This window comes from Vipera ursinii, assembly GCF_947247035.1.
Source record: "Vipera ursinii genome assembly, chromosome: 1".
In the NCBI taxonomy this organism is placed as follows: domain Eukaryota; kingdom Metazoa; phylum Chordata; class Lepidosauria; order Squamata; family Viperidae; genus Vipera; species Vipera ursinii.
The window spans coordinates 152,908,658-152,924,911 of NC_139512.1; the positions used below are offsets into that span (position 1 = coordinate 152,908,658).

The following is a 16,254-nucleotide window of genomic DNA, read 5'->3' on the forward strand; positions in this document are numbered from 1 at the left end:
TATGTTTGCAAGAAACGCATATTAGGGTTGTGGATCAAAAGTATTTATCGAACTCAAGGTTGGGTACGCAATTTGTCACTTCTGCAATGAATAAGAAAAATGGAGTGGTTGTTTATGTTAAAAGTGCTCTAACAGCAAACTTAATCGAAGCAGATAAGCATGGAAGATACGTTATGATAGAGTTGCTGCTAGAAGGTAAAAAGACGCTTTTAGTTGGATTATATGCTCCTAATCAACAACAAGCTGACTTTTTTAGTTTACTTCATACAAAGCTTACCCAGTTGGATTATAAATCTTTTATTTTTATGGGGGACTGGAATGGTGTTTTGGATGTACAGATGGACAAGGCTGGAGCTTTTAAGCGCATTCCAAGTCATGCTAGACTGCCTAAATCTTTTTTTGAAATGAAGGATGACTTGGAACTGCGAGATATTTGGCGCGAGAGACATTTGCAGGAAAAGGATTATACTTTTTATTCCGACAGACATCAATCTTTTTCCAGGATCGATTTTATTTTGTTGACTAATGATTTTTTTTAAGGACTAAAAAGGTGAAGATTTGTGCAAGAACTATTTCTGATCATAGTCCAGTTTGGCTAGAGATTGATAAGGAGAATAGAGACAGGCGCTCGTGGCGCGTAAATGAGAATTTGTTTAGAAATCAGAGAAATGTGGAAGAATGCAAACAGCGGATGAAGGATTTTTTTGAAATTAATATGAATAAGGGCACTTCTATGGACATGGTTTGGGATGCTAGCAAGGCCTATATGAGGGGGGTGTTGATATATATGAACAATAAACATAGACGTGCTGTGGAAGCTAGGAGGAAAGAACTGGAGAATGAAATAAAGGAAAAAGAAAAGGCTTTGATTTTGAATTCAGAGGATGTGAAGACTAAGGAGGCTATTAAACTGTTAAGAGGACAATTTGATAAATTAATGGCTGACCAAGTGGCAACCAATTTGCGGTTTGCCAGGCATAATACTTTTTGCAACGCTAACAAACCAGGTAGATGGTTAGCTTATAGATTGAGGAAAAAACAAATGGCTTCTAATATAGACAAAATTGAGTATAAAGGAAGGGTTGTGTTTCAACAGGATCTTATCAAGGATGCTTTTGTGGATTTTTATTCTAAATTATATGCTAAGGAGAAGATTAATGAAAAAGATATTGATATATATTTGGAGAATGCTAGCATCCCGGTTCTTACGCAAGTACAAAAAGAGGAGATTAATCAATTAATTACAGAAGAAGAAATTTTTACAGCAATTAAGGAATTGAAGGTGGATAAAGCACCAGGTACGGATGGTTTGTCTGCGGCTTACTACAAAAATTTACAATTAGAGATGTTGAAACCGTTAAAGGAACTGTTCCAGACAATCCAGAGGGGGGGAAAGGTGCCACCGTCTTGGAGAACAGCTTTTATTTCTTTGATTCCGAAGGAAGACCAAGATGCTACTCAAGTTAAAAATTATAGACCGATATCGCTTTTAAATACAGATTACAAGATATTTGCTAAGGTTTTGGCTAATAGACTGATGAGGGTTCTGCAACAGGTGATTCATGGGGACCAAACGGGGTTTATTAGTGGTAGGCAAATGAAAAATAATGTGAGGCATATAGTTGATGTGTTAGAGTTTTTGGAAAGGAACAACCAGATCCCTGTGGCGCTAATTTTTCTAGATGCTGAAAAAGCTTTTGATCAACTGAATTGGCAATTCTTGATGAAAGTTTTAGACAAAATGGATTTTGGGGAAAAATTTTTTACAACCGATTAGGGCATTATATCAAAAACAAACTGCCCGAATTATAGTTAATAATAGTCTGACAGAAGCATGTAATATTGAGAAGGGCACAAGGCAAGGGTGTCCGTTATCGCCCTTGTTATTTGTGTTAACATTAGAGATATTATTGGTTAAAATTCGGAATTCGGAAAAAAATAAGGGGATACAAACGAGAGATCAGGACTATAGATTGAGAGCATTTGCAGATGATCTGGTTGTTACAGTGACCCAGCCAGAGAATTCTGTTGTGGACCTGATGGAGATAATAACACAATATGGGAAGGTTTCTGGATTTAAAGTTAATGTACAGAAAACTAAAATTTTGGCTAAAAATATGACAGCATCGCAAAAGGCCCTTTTAGAAGGGTTAACTGGATTTGAGATTGTTAAAAGGGTTAAATATTTGGGGGTGTTTTTGTCGCCCTCTAATACAAAATTATATAAAAATAACTATGAAAAATTATGGGGGAAAATTCAAAAAGAATTGGAGAGTTGGGAAAAATTGCAATTGTCTTTGTTGGGACGGATCGCAGCAGTGAAAATGAATGTCCTTCCTAAATTTTTATTTTTATTTCAAATGATACCGATTCTTAAGAAAGATTCTAATTTGGAGGAATGGCAGCGAGGTATCAATAAATTTGTTTGGGCAGGGAAAAGGCCACGAGTTAAACTTAAGATTATGCAGGATACTCGTGAGAGAGGTGGTCTTAAAATGCCTAATCTTAAACTATATTATGAAGCTGCTGCGTTAGTAGGAATAAGTGATTGGATTAATTTGACACAAGAGAGATTATTAAATCTTGAGGGCCACGACTTGTTGTTTGGCTGGCATGCATATTTGTTGTATGACAAGAAGGTAGACAACGTGTTTAGAGTGCATACTTTAAGACAGGCATTGTTGAGAGTTTGGAAGAAGTATAGACATAAGCTAGATTGTAAGACACCACTGTGGGCAATTCCAAAACACGCAATAGAAAATATACATGCTGGATTCAAACATGAGGTGACTACGTACAAGGAGATCCTAAGCTTGGAAAGAAATGTTTGGTGTTTGAAATCATATAGCCTCTTGCGAGAAGAGAAGGTTGTTCAAAATTGGTTTCAATATACTCAGTTACGGGCCAGGTGGAAAGAAGACCAGAAAAATGGTTTTACAATGACTGATGAGAATTTGATAAAGCAAATCAGAAATCAGGGACCAGCACATATTAAACGGATATATCTTGCGTTGATAGAGATTGACTCAGAAACAGAACTTGTTAAGGATTGTATGATAAAATGGGCCCAAAACATCCAGGAAGTTATTACAATGGACACGTGGGAAAAGATTTGGGTGAGGAATGTAAAATTTACACAAGCTCAAAATCTAAGAGAGAATTTTTACAAAATGTTTTATAGATGGCATTTAGATCCTAAAAAGCTTGCAAGTATGTATCCGAATTATCAGCCTAAATGTTGGAGGTGCGGTGATGAAGACGCAACATATTTTCACATATGGTGGACTTGTAAAAAGGTTAAAGCCTTTTGGATAAAAGTCTGGTGGAACATGCAGAAGATTTTTAAACAGAGGATAAAGTTTTGCCCGCAACTTTTTTTGTTGGGAATAATTACAGATGCTACAGTTGTGGACACTAAGTTGATGTTGAATTTAATTACGGCAGCAAGACTTTTGATAGGTCAGTATTGGAAGAAAGAGGAACTGCCGACTATAGAAGAGTGGACTTTAAAGGTTTCCGACCTGGCTGAGATGGCGAAGATTTCGGCCTATTTGAAAGATCACTCGCAAGAACGCTATATTATGGAATGGAGAAAATGGATTGAGTTTATCCAGAACAAGTATAGGGTTAAGAAATTTCATGTAGCATTTGAATAAGTCTTCTTTCTTTTTTTCTTTTTCTATTTTGGTTTTTCTATATATATTTAATATTACTAAGGTTTGTTTTATCCTATATAAGCTAGAGAGTGATGGATTTTAGAGTTTATGGTTGTTAGTATATGGTTGTTTATGATTGTTTTTTTTATATATACCTTGTATTTAGCTCTGGGAAGTCCGGGGGGGGAGGGGGGAGGGGGGAGAGGTAGGGGGGGAGGGAGAAGGGAGGGGGAGGAGGGATTTTTAAAGAAAAAATTGTATGTTAAAACTTTTCAATAAAAAAAAATATTGTTTCAAGGTTCACTGATAGACTATAAGCATGATTTTTCAATGCCAATATATTAACAGCAACCAGTATTTTGAAAAACATGACCTACTCCTCAGAGAGACAGCATGGTAGACTCCAGCACTCAAAAATGGTTTGTATGCTATGCATCTTGTATTACAGGGGTCCCCAACCCCCAGTCCGTGGACCAGTACCAGGCCGCAGCATGCCAGCAACCGGGCCGCACAAACAAGGAAAGCCCCATCCGTGGGATGCAGGCAGCACACAACACCAGACCCCCTCCAGTCGGCGGAAAAGCCTCTCTCCATGTAACCGGTCCCTGGTGCCCAAAAGGTTGGAGGCCTCTGCTGTATTAGATGTATTAGCCAAAGCCAGGGCTTGTTTTCTCATAGAACGTTCAGAATGGAGTTCCGGCACCTTTTTTGGACGGAACCTTTTAGGGTAGGCAAAGTGGGTTGTATGACGTGTGAGAGTTCCGGCACCTTTTTCTTTTACAAAAAAAGCACTGGCCAAAGCCATACTTGTTTCTGATCCTCCTTATCATTAGAAACAATCAGTTTCCAAGTGCAAACTTGAACTTTGACAAGTGGCCATCACTACTAAGTATAACTTTGTATTATTGTTAAGAGGGGATCATCTCAAAAGATAGGAAGAAGATTTTATATCTGTTTCAAAGTATTGAACCTGTACAGTAATTGTTCACATAAAGGCAGATATCCTCAAAAGGGAAGCTGATCTTCTTACAAGTCAATCAGATGAAGGCAAAAAAAAATATATGAGTTATCTAGAGCTTAAGAAATGAATCAGTCCATTAATGCAATCTCAAGATCCACAACTACCAGTATGAAATCTGAGTGGATTACAATAATCAAAGATTGGTAAGAAATATCAATGAAAAGATTAAAAGTATTCTGAAGGGGGAAAGAGACCCAAAGATGATGTAACTGTAGCAGACTTGTGTAAAATTAAGTTCTGCGCTGCCATATCCAAAGGCAGCCCAGGAGTAGCCTGTATTATGGGGGCTAAAACAGTATTTGTTGGGAGGATCAAAGGAGCTGGTCTCAAAAACATTGAAGGAGCTTTCATCAGTAATAAAGATTCTCTATGCACCTAAGAGAGTTTCTCTAGATCTTGAAATTATATAAAAAATAAGAGCTGCTCAATTGGGGTTTATGAGGCAAAGGCAATCTTATGGTGCGAAACCCCAAGAAACCTACAATGGCCCCAAGGCCTGAATCCTGAATAATAATAATAATCTTACAAGGTTGGAAAATTAAATGCCAATAAGATGATTTCTACGGAAAGCCTGGGTGAAGCAAACATTGGTCCCATTCCTCAAATGATGTTTGAAGTTGTCGTATATCACAAAATATACATTTTGAAAAGAGACAAAAATGGAACAAGTTCAACATCCTTCCTCAGAAATTTCCACATCTTCGTCACTGCCCAAAGTTAACTCTATAGATGTTTTGCCCAACTGAAAATGAAGTTCGTTTTTAATCTTTTTGCTCATTTCTGCTGAAGGTGTTTGATGTAATGCAACTCTGATTAAACTATTCTAACCATCCTGAATACAGAAGATGGCACTTTTGGTCAAATATAATTCATATCGAAAAAGCTAAATAGCGTAGCATTGGAGCTGGTTAGTATCTGGATGGAAGAGTATTAGGAAATCCTCCAGTTGTCAACTAACCTGGAAAATTTTAAAATCTGTAAAGGTGACAATCACAAATGTCTTCCATATCACTGACAAAAAAACATGGGCTTGTCAGGTGTGAAGTTTAATGTGAAAGATTTCCACCTTGGCACTAGTACTGAAAGTCTTAGAACCTGTGTGTGAGATGGGCAGCTATGTAAATCATTTAAATAAATTATAAGTGTGTGTATATACACACACCCTTCTGAAAATCCAGTTTTCATCCACAACACAGCTTCAAATTTTTGTTCAACATACCTGCCGTTAACATTAGTAGTCTTGATCACCTCTCCAGGAAGAAGCACAGACAGCTGAATGTCTCTGTCAATCGCATTTTCTTTTTGGTCCATAGTGCAGTTAGCTAGTTCTAGATCATCAAAAGATGAGCAATCAGTAATTTTAGTTTCAGGTGGAGGAAGGGGAGCTTTTGACTTGGCTTTCCGCCTATAATAAAACAAAAAATTGAAAAAGAAAAAAAATTAGACAAAGTAAATTCAATGGGAAATATTGGATTTCCCAATACTGGGAAATGAGACACTAGTTGGATACTTAAAATTAAAAGAAACTATATAAACAGAGAAAGAAAAGCAAGTACATAATCAGTAAACTTTACCATGTATTATCAAACAAACAAGACAATGTGGCCAAATTAAGATGGCATCCAAATATCACAAATGTACATCCTAAAAAGACTTTTACTTGATTACGCAGTGCAAGCATGGGTTCCCCACCCCCATATCTGGGATTATGTTTAACTAAATGCTGAAATTTCTAATTCTCTCAATCATACATTTTAAATTATGCGATGAAAACATTTAAGGGTGTAAATAATTTGCTGCCGTAGTTTACTTAATAAAGCATTCTTGTTTTATTAACATTTTGCCATCTACATTTAAATTTCAATTGAATATGTTTATTCAAACATTGCTGTGCAACCTTTTGGGGTTCCACAAATCCTTTTTTTTTTTTTGCAACTCCTGGAATTCTCTCTGCCTATCATTGCCAAAATTAATGCGTAGCATGATTTCCCACTATTTTGAGACCTGAAATACACAGCAATTTTAGTATAAGCCTTGTTGATAGAGAAAACTAGAATTCCACAGGCTTAATAGGAGTTGGAAAGGGGGAATCCTGCTTTATATTTTTCTCTAGGCCGGTGTTCTGCAAAAAAGCCCCTTCACTCTTCTACAATCACCAACCAAGCCCTCACTCACAATGCACCTTCTGGTGCCTCATGGCTGATAAGTTTATATATAAGCTGGCTACATCTCCTTCCTGCTCTTCCCTTGACAATTCCCATACCAGAATGTTTTTTCCCTGTCTCTTACACGATACTTCTTAACAAGAGAGAAGCCGAAAATTGTTGCCACTCTGTAAGAAAGAACAGAAAAAGAGCACTACTGGGTCTGCTCCAAAGCCCCTCTAACTGCATCATTTTATTCCCACAGTAGCAAATATGACACCCATAAGCTTACATGTGAGGCACTCATACAACACCACACTCTCACAAAGTGAGAGTAATGGGTAATCAGGAACATTAATGCCACTAGGCCAGGGGTCAACAACCTGAAACAGTGAAAGAGCCACTCGGAACCGGTTCCCTCACAAAAGGAAAAACTGGGAGCCGCAAAAAATGTGCGTACATGCGCGCATGCGCAGAACAGGGTTTGACTGAAGAGTGGAGCCAAGGCGAGATATACACCTACCCTGCATATTTGAATTGATTGGTTGAACTTTTTTAGTCCCACTTTTTTTTGGGGGACTGCACATGGAAGAGGACTGGGAGCCACAGGAGACGGCTGAAAGAGCCGCATGTGGCTCCGGAGCCGCGGGTTACAGACCTGTGTACTAGGAGAAACAATAAATAACTGTGGTGACTAATAGCCATTGACAGCATTATCTTCCATGAATTGGTTTAAAATGTTCAAATAAACAGCCATTGCTATATTTTAGACAAGCTAATTCCACACTAAGATATAACTATGCTCTGGTCAAAATACCATTTTTTCTGTCCTCCCTCTCCAATCAAGGAATGTTATTGGTTGATCCTGGATTCTAGCATCCAACTACATCATACATGTTTTACATGCATCCAGCATGTCTGCCTCACCTCTCTGTCTTCTTGCTTGAAGCTAAAATCCTCAAATGTTGTAATCTTTCCTCACAGGATAGTTACTGCAATCTCCCAACTGTTCTGCAAAACTGCTCTTTTCTGTGGAATTTCCAGCTCTACAATACTCCCCTTGATGTATGTCAGCAAAAACTCAACAGAAATTTCCAAGTCTGTTCATGCCAACGTGTAACTACTCTTTTCTACTAGAATTAAGTATAGAATTTGCATTTCCGACATTCCTTCAACAGTCAACACTCTATGAGCAACCTAATTAAGATATTTGGCCTCTAAAATATGGGTCCGATGTTCCATCAATCTCATCAAATGAAATTTTAAGTAATGAATGGCAACATAAAAGGAACCAATAAGGGAGGCTCTCATGTTCAAAAGAATTTAGTCTATTCGCATTTATAACCTGCTAAATAAGCTATGGGGAAAAACAGGCTAACAAAGCATTTACAATAGATGTAAAAGTATATTTAAATTCCAATAGAGGCATGAATGAATGTTATGATCCAGATTAAATATTAGTACATAAAAACAGCAGCATTTTGGATTGTACCTAGAAGCCTATAGGCAGCCAATGTGGGACATGAAACATAGGTGCTGTATACAGGTACGAACCTAATGGAGCCTGTCTATTAGGTTGGTAAGTCAAAAAAATTTGTCAAATGAATCAGACTCAATTTTACAAATTTTTAAAATCAAATTCGTTAACTGAATTTGTTAAAGGAATGAAGATCTGACTTACCATTTCCTCCAATTTGTTAACTGATGGCTGCCACCAGGCTTTTACAACCATCCATCATCAGCTGTTTCCACTGCAGCCCACTCAGGAACTAAACTGCCTCCCAAGCAGGGCTTGCAGCCATTGCAGTTGCTTTTAAAAAAAAAAAAACACAACTGTTGCTAGTTAGCTCAAGCATCTTCAGCTGCCCAGAGCAAGTGCTTTTAAAAAAAAACACTTGCCACTAATTAGCTTAAGACTTTCCAGCCAAGCACCCAGAGGGAGATGTGGGAGGGATTTGCAGAACTCTCAGTTTGCAACAGTAATAGAGATGGAATTGACCTTGAGGTCATCTAGTCTAACCCACTGTTCTCACAACAGAGTATTTTTTATAAATGCCTATTCTCAGCCCTGTCTAAAAGAGCAGGAAATAACGCAGCCTGAACGAGTGCTGAGTGCACAGGAAAGGTTTATTGCAAAGCAAACAGCAGTCCAAAGGAAAAACGAAGTAAGCGATAGGCCCGACACCTATCCAGTCTCTTCTTAAAAGCTTCCAGTGATGGGGCACCCACAACCTCTGGAGGCAATTTAAATTTAAAACCTACAAACTACAGTAATATACACTAATCTCCAAAATAAAAGCAAGGAACACATTATAGAATGCTTTGTGTAGATCCTGGCTATCATTTCCACAAGTAGTTTCGAGGAAAATGTAATATTTTTAAAAAAAAATTAGAAGCAGTCCTCAAGCCCAGGCAGCAGCAGATTCTCCACGCAGCACACACAAAAAAAGCAAAAACAAAAGCAAAAACAAAGCGGTGTGGGCTCTGCTCTTGTTTAGCCGTGTGACCAGGGGAAAAAAAAGAACAACCCTTCCGGTTTTAGGAAATTGTATTCGTAGCCCTACCAGCCCAGGCAAGAGAGTCAAAAATGGCCGCCGCTACAGCAGTAACCAAATCCAAGTCACATGGCTACAAAGGGCTCTTTTTGTTCACAATTTTGAATTTCTAATGTAAGTACCCTTTCTGAAGAAATACGTTTTTGTGAAAACTCGCTAAATGAACATTCGTACCTGGGGGATTACCTGTACTTCTGGCGGCTAGCACATGGCAGTAAAAGCAATCACCTTATTTTAAGAAGACTTCATTGGTGTATTAAGCAACAAACATCTAGAAGTATGTGTTGGGCTAACCCTGTCTACCCCGATGGTTATAATCCCTTGAGTTGCTATCCTTCTCAATGTGTGGTTATGTATGACTAATAATTTTGTGGCCTTTACTGCTCTTGTGATCGTTTAAACACTTTATGTAAGACACTCAAGCAAGGGTGTCCATGGGGAGGGTGACAAAAAAAAATCAAGATGGTGGCCACAGTCATGCTATTGAAACCCTACCACCCTTTTTTATATATGTGTCAGGATTTGACTGTATATTTTTACTTGCCACCCTGCCATAAAGGATTGCTTTTTCTGACACCCTGCTTGCAGACACCCTTTCATGTTCTTCTTCGGGGATCTCAAAAATAGAGATATTGGACCGGGAGCCAAAGGAAAAACAATAGACAGCAAAGTCAATCAAATTAAGAACTTACCATCAGAAAAAGCTCAATTAAAAAGGAAACATTTATCTAGTGAAACAAAGGAACCAAGGGCCCGGTGGATTTCTCTTGTCAGAATATTATGGAGAAGGCCCTGCATTTCAGAGCTATTTCTCCAGCTTTGGTTCATACAAGAATAGGGAGCAGGCCCAGCCTAAAGCATTAAGTGGAGAATTTTCAGGTGAAGCCCAACCAGTTGCTGTGATCGTGTTCAGCCTTCTTTTCAGGAGGCTCTCTCGAACTATAATCAGGTTTTATTAACAGTCAGCTGAGCGGAGACTTTGAGGAACTCCTTTCTGCAGTAGGCGGATACCTGGGGAAAGGACTGCGCAATAGCAGTGACACAAAGAACTGGAGCTACGTGGTATAACAATGTCTACACTGCAATTCTCCTTCGCAAGCTGTGGCTTTTTGTACCCCTAAACCAGGCATGTCAAACTCGTGACGTCACGTGACGTATCGGAACCTTTCCCCCATTGCTAGCGATGGGGTGGCCATGGTTTCAGCGTGATGCATCTGGCCTGCGGGCCGGCATTTGACATGCCTGGCCTACTTCTCATTAGGGGCAAAAGACAGAGTTAGCACAGGATTCTTCACTTTTATCTCCTTTCCTTGTCTAAAAAGCTTCTTTGGCTATCTTTAGGAAAGAAGCCCCTTATTAGTCAGATGGCTATTATCAGGACTCTTATCACTTCCTTCCTCTTTCACTTCAGCTTTCTCCTCTTACCCTGAGCTGCATAGTTCAGGTTCTCACCCAATTCCCACTTTCCCTCACCATAACTCTTAGTTGTAAGGTAGATTAAAAACAACTCAGGCTTCCCATGTTAATTCCTAAATAGAACAAAAGCTCCAGTTTCAAGAATATTTTCTTATAAACTGCACTGCTAACTTTAGTGGGAGGTTTTCCTACATTTTGTATAAAAGTCTGGAGATCCACCAGCCTAAGTATTGTAGAAACCCTTTTCAAGTAAGCTTGGGTAGGGTTTTTGGTAGGTTTAGACCAGGGGTAGGCAACCTGGGCTCTTTTATGACACATGGACTTCAACTCCCAGAATTCCTGAGTCAGCTGACTCAGGAATTCTGGGAGTTGAAGTCCATGAGTCATAAAAGGGCCCAGGTTGCCTACCCCTGGTTTAGACAGAAGGGCAGTAATAGCTATTTAAATAAAGGTCAGCTGTGAGGGATTTTATGCTCCCTCCCTCTCTTCTAAAATGTAGTGCATTGGTAACTATCAGCTACTCCACAAAAAAACCCTTGCAAAATGGCTTTTTTTAAGGCTTTGACTGAATATATTTTGGGGGGGGGAATGCAATTTCTTCATTCTTTCATTAGACATTTTTTAAAAATGCTAAATATGTAAATACTTGTACAAACATCCCTGGAACCCTACAATAGTAGAGGAAGTGCTACAAGGAAATATATACATAAAGTTAAAACCGCACAATAAAAGTCTTTGCAATGCCTCAAGGGGATTTAAGTCTAGAATGTAGCAGCACTTAACAGTTTAATTTCTTGGGGGGGGGGAGAAATTAAGTGGTTCCTGGAATTAATGAGCTTTATTACAAGACATGGCCTAATAGAAATTGTGAGAAAACTGCTTTTGCAAAAGTATTTTTTGCTGAAACAACCATGTCAATAATGGATTGCTCCTGGTCATGGGTGAACCTTCAATAGATTTCATTGCAATTGTTAACATGTCAGACATATTAAAATTACCACATCTGAGTAGAATTCACTACTAATGACAAGACTAATACGAATGTATTGCCAGTTAAATCACCTAAATAATCTCAATTATCTGATCCCAGTAATGTAATCTCTGCAAGTGAAGCAGGAACTTTTGTAGTAGAATAAAACACACACACACACACACAGTTCCCATTCTGCATCGGTGCTTACTTGGGCCTCAAAAGTAAATAGGGAAAGTGGTTGGGAAAAACTTCATTTCTAAGAGAATTAGAAGAAAAGCAAGAATCTCAAGACATAGAGTTTCCCAATGTCTTGCAAATTTTGAAATTTGTCCATGATTTATAAAAAAAAAAATTAAAAAGCAAATTTTTGAAAGAAAAAAAGTTTCTTACTTACATTAGATTCTTGCTGCCAATAATATTAAATCTACTAAAAAAATAATTAGACATACAAAGTTTAAAAAGGGTATTAGAATAGAATATGTACATTCTCCAGAACAACCTTCATTACATAATTTATAGTAATATCATTCATCTACTTACATTTTCATACCATCACACTCTGTCAAGACCCCCATATTAAAATAAGCCAATACATAATAAACCTAATAAAAAAATCCACCATATGAAAGAAATATTGTTCATCTCCCTTCTAGCAACAATCTACGTAGTAAAAATGTTACAAAACAGCTGTTTTCACCTGTTCCTGAATGTCAAGAGACTGGATCCCATCTGGAGTCATACTCAGGTGGGATCTTCACTTCCATGAGGGATGTCCAGATCACATGTATAGGTTTTATTTGAAGCAGGTTGACCTAAGGACTAACTGCTAAGGCACCCAAAAACCAAGCCATCTAAGACTTTATAGATCAAAACCATACACAGACAATTTTGTACATAATTACATATTACCTCTTAAAAAATAACCTAGAGATCTGTTCTACAAGAAATATTTTTGCTTATACTTTTTGTTTTTAACTTGTTGAAGCAACAGCAAAGCTTAGGATACTTTTTCATCTTAGACTTATGATAACACAGAAATGTGGCAGCAAGCATTAAACTTGAATTTCGGCAAAGATGATATGAGGCTTGGTCAATAATGTTAGGAATACCAAGGATAATTTTATCGCTAGTTAAAAGTTTCCATTTGTGCACGGCAAGGCAGTAGATTTTTATAAGGAGAGGACGAGAGATCATCAAATTATGCTCTGGACAGCTGCTCCTTGCAAGGAGAGTGGGATAGCAGTTGGTCCCAGTAGTGGGATTCATCTGGTTCGCACTTCGGCAGAACCGGTAGCTAATTTTTTGTTGCCCAGGCCCAGAACGGACTTCCGGAAGCAGCATCCACACAGAGAACCAGTTGTTCACATATTTGAATCCCACCACTGGTTGGTCCTATTGGTCTGAGCACCGGGAGACGAGGAAAGCCATCAAGCTCTCAACCATGGTAGAGCCTTTAAGGACACTGGGTTCAAGCATCGCAATTTCCAACCACTTTTCGATTTGCAATTATTTTACAGTTAAATGAGACTTTCCAAACAACAGGTCTGAAAAACTACTTAGTGAGTAAAATTTCATCCCATAATAGAAGAAAAGTTAAATAGTATTTTTTAAAAAAATTGAATAAAAATCAAAAGGCAAAAAGCTGCATAAGAATTTTATTTTAAAAAAGTTTAAAACAGATTAAGGGACCAGACCAATTTGGAATATTAAGACTTTTGTTAAGATTTCTGAAAAGTTGAGTAAACAAAACAATATTTATGTGAGAATACAAATTGTTTTGTCTACCAGGAAACAGATTATTGTCTGAAAGCAAAAACAAAGTAGCAGTGAAACCTGAGACTTCATGAATATAGAAATGGGCCACTAGAGGGACTAAAGTTCTAGGCAGGAAGAAGAAAAATTAAATTGTAAGTAAGATCAAGTAAAATGACAAGTAAAGCACACAATAAGATACTTGAGACATTTCAAAGGAATGGGAGAGAAGCTTATAATCAGCAATTTTACCTCTGTACCAGTAAATGCATTCTTTGAAGGACATTGCAAAGTCGTGAAAGATGTGACACAAAAATACAGAAGAATTTATGGAGAGACAGGATGAAGAGGGGGTACAAATCCTAACTCATGAAATATTGGAAAAATACAAGAAATTGAGGATTAGAAAAAGAGGCAACAGGGTGGAAACACAAATGACAAATCAAGAGTTAAAAAGGACTTAAAATTGGATTTTCAAAAGAGGGTTTCTAAAACCTTGAAAAAATCTTAGAGGTGGGAGAAAACAGTCTGCACGGACATTCAATCTTAAAACACCAACTTGATGAACTAAAGGTTAAGATTGCTAGAAAAAAACAATAGAATATAATGTTGGCTTGCTTGACCAGGGCTAAAATATGGAACATCTTTGTAAAATTCTGGGAACTCTTTATCAGTTTTTATGACATATGGACCAAAACGACAATAATTTTTGGATTTGTGAATTGAATTGGGAAGAAGTGAGGTATGCATATGACCACATAATGGGTAAGGGAACTATTAATTTGCCTGTATTCGTTTGCAAGGAAGATCAGGAATTGCTTCTTTATTCTTTTTTTCTTTCTTCTTTTCTGTTCCTTTTTGCATTTTGCATTTCTTCTTTTCTATTCTTTTATTTTTCTTCTGATTTCAATTTGGGTTATCTTTTAGAATTGTAAAACTGTTTAAAATTTTTTTTAAAGATAAAACCCGAAATGTTGGGTGCAGGAGAGAGAATGAGGGAGGATCTGATGAAAACAAAGTGGTTTTTTTTCACTAAGTGCAAGCGAGTGCAAAACCATTGGCAATAAACCACTTATATTTGTAGTAATCTGTACTTTATGGGTGATACTTCCTGATCTTGCAAGCACAAAGATAAATGTTTCATAAATTATGCGGCAGCCTTACATAGCAATAAAATAATCACTGATCTTTAAGTTGCAACCATTACACTAAAATATTTTTATTTAATCCTAAAGATTTGTATCATGTATTCCCTTTAAGGAGTTAAATACATCTGAAAGGAAGAGCGGGTTAATTTCATCAATATAGAAATCAGTCCCGTAACTATTTACTACTGGATTTAAACCACAGGGTTTACCAAAATCCTGGAAAACATTTTTTGTATCCCTCTGGAACTTGAAGTCTTTCTCTTGAAACAACTGTCTTCTGTAGATCTGATAAACTGACCTTTGCACAGCAGCAGTCTTGGAAACCGAAAATCTTTTCAGTCAGCTCCAAGTCCAAATGACATTTTCTTACTTTAAAAGGCCAAAAACCATCCTTTGAGCTGTAGGTTGTAGCCAAATCTGCTACAGATATTTATGCTTTGAGCCAGGGTTGTTACGGCATTTCAGGAAAGCATGTCAATCAGCTGTTGATGTAAGAGTCTTTCTTATGTTATCTCATTGCTGAAGGAAGCTCTAGCTGCTCTATCTTGATAATTTAACACAAGCACTTTTTAAAAACACTTTTTGAAAAGCATCACTTTTGCAATCGTAATAAAACCGTTTTGCAAATGCCAATCCTTATATAGTCATAATGGCATCATCCACAAACCAAAGAGGATACAGAGGCAGATCTGAAGGGGAAAACAGCAAAATAAGCCTGGAGTGACTTGGAAAAGGAGAGGGGGAAACCATGAATTGGAATATTATAGGAAAGGGAAAGTTTGGCTCGTAACTGAATCCTGCAGCATATTGTTGCAAGTCTCATCTGCATCACGTCATTTATTACCAATAAAGAAACCCATTTCAAGGATTCACCTGTATTTCTTCTCAACAGTTACAAGGGCAGGGGAGGCTACAACATCTTATGAAAGAATACATTCCTCCATATATTAATACCCAGGGATAAGATTTCAATCATCTCCAGCCTATCGGTAACAACAGTCACGATGAACTATTATGTTAGAATCAACTGGACACAACCATTTTTCTTTTTTATTGATGCCCCAAATAGTTACAGCTGTTTTTCAGAAAGGTAAAATTGGATATACAATTAAAATGTGAGGTAAAAGTTGCAACAGAACTGACAGTTGCAGAACGGTTAATTAACAGTAAAAAACTGGAGATGACTTTGCCATTAAAATGGTCACAGAGACTTGAGTTCGGCAGTTTTATAAATGTGAGAGTCGTTTGTATTCTTGATTAAATAAGACACTGCTCAATCAATTTCTCAAATTATACATAATCAGGTACTGTTTGGAAGAGGGGTTGTTTATCAGTATCATCAGGGAGTCTCTTAAAGCTTTCTGAGGAGAGGGAATAAGCAATTAATGTTCGGTCCTCCACTTTTCAAAATATAAAATCAAGCAGTTACCAATTTCTATCCTATGAGAGATACAGAGGCCTCTTCTAAGAAACAGCAAATGAATAAGCATTCATTCATTCTTTGTGAGAAATCAGTGCAATATAAATATGTCTTATTCTGAACAATTGCCACTGGTTGGATTCAAAAGGTCTACCAACTTTAGGCTTAA

The 16,254-nt window shown here is 37.5% G+C and overlaps 1 protein-coding gene across 8 annotated transcripts in view; it reads right to left on the reverse strand.

Annotated features, from left to right (window-relative positions):
* Window positions 1-16,254, reverse strand: part of COBLL1 (cordon-bleu WH2 repeat protein like 1) — a 124,539-nt gene that overhangs the window by 45,265 nt on the left and 63,020 nt on the right. For all 8 annotated transcript variants that reach the window (XM_083365440.1, XM_083365444.1, XM_083365445.1 and 5 more), the window contains exon 2: window positions 5,897-6,082. In XM_083365440.1, coding sequence (XP_083221566.1) covers window positions 5,897-6,082 — 186 coding nt within the window. The remainder of the gene's footprint in view (window positions 1-5,896; window positions 6,083-16,254) is intronic.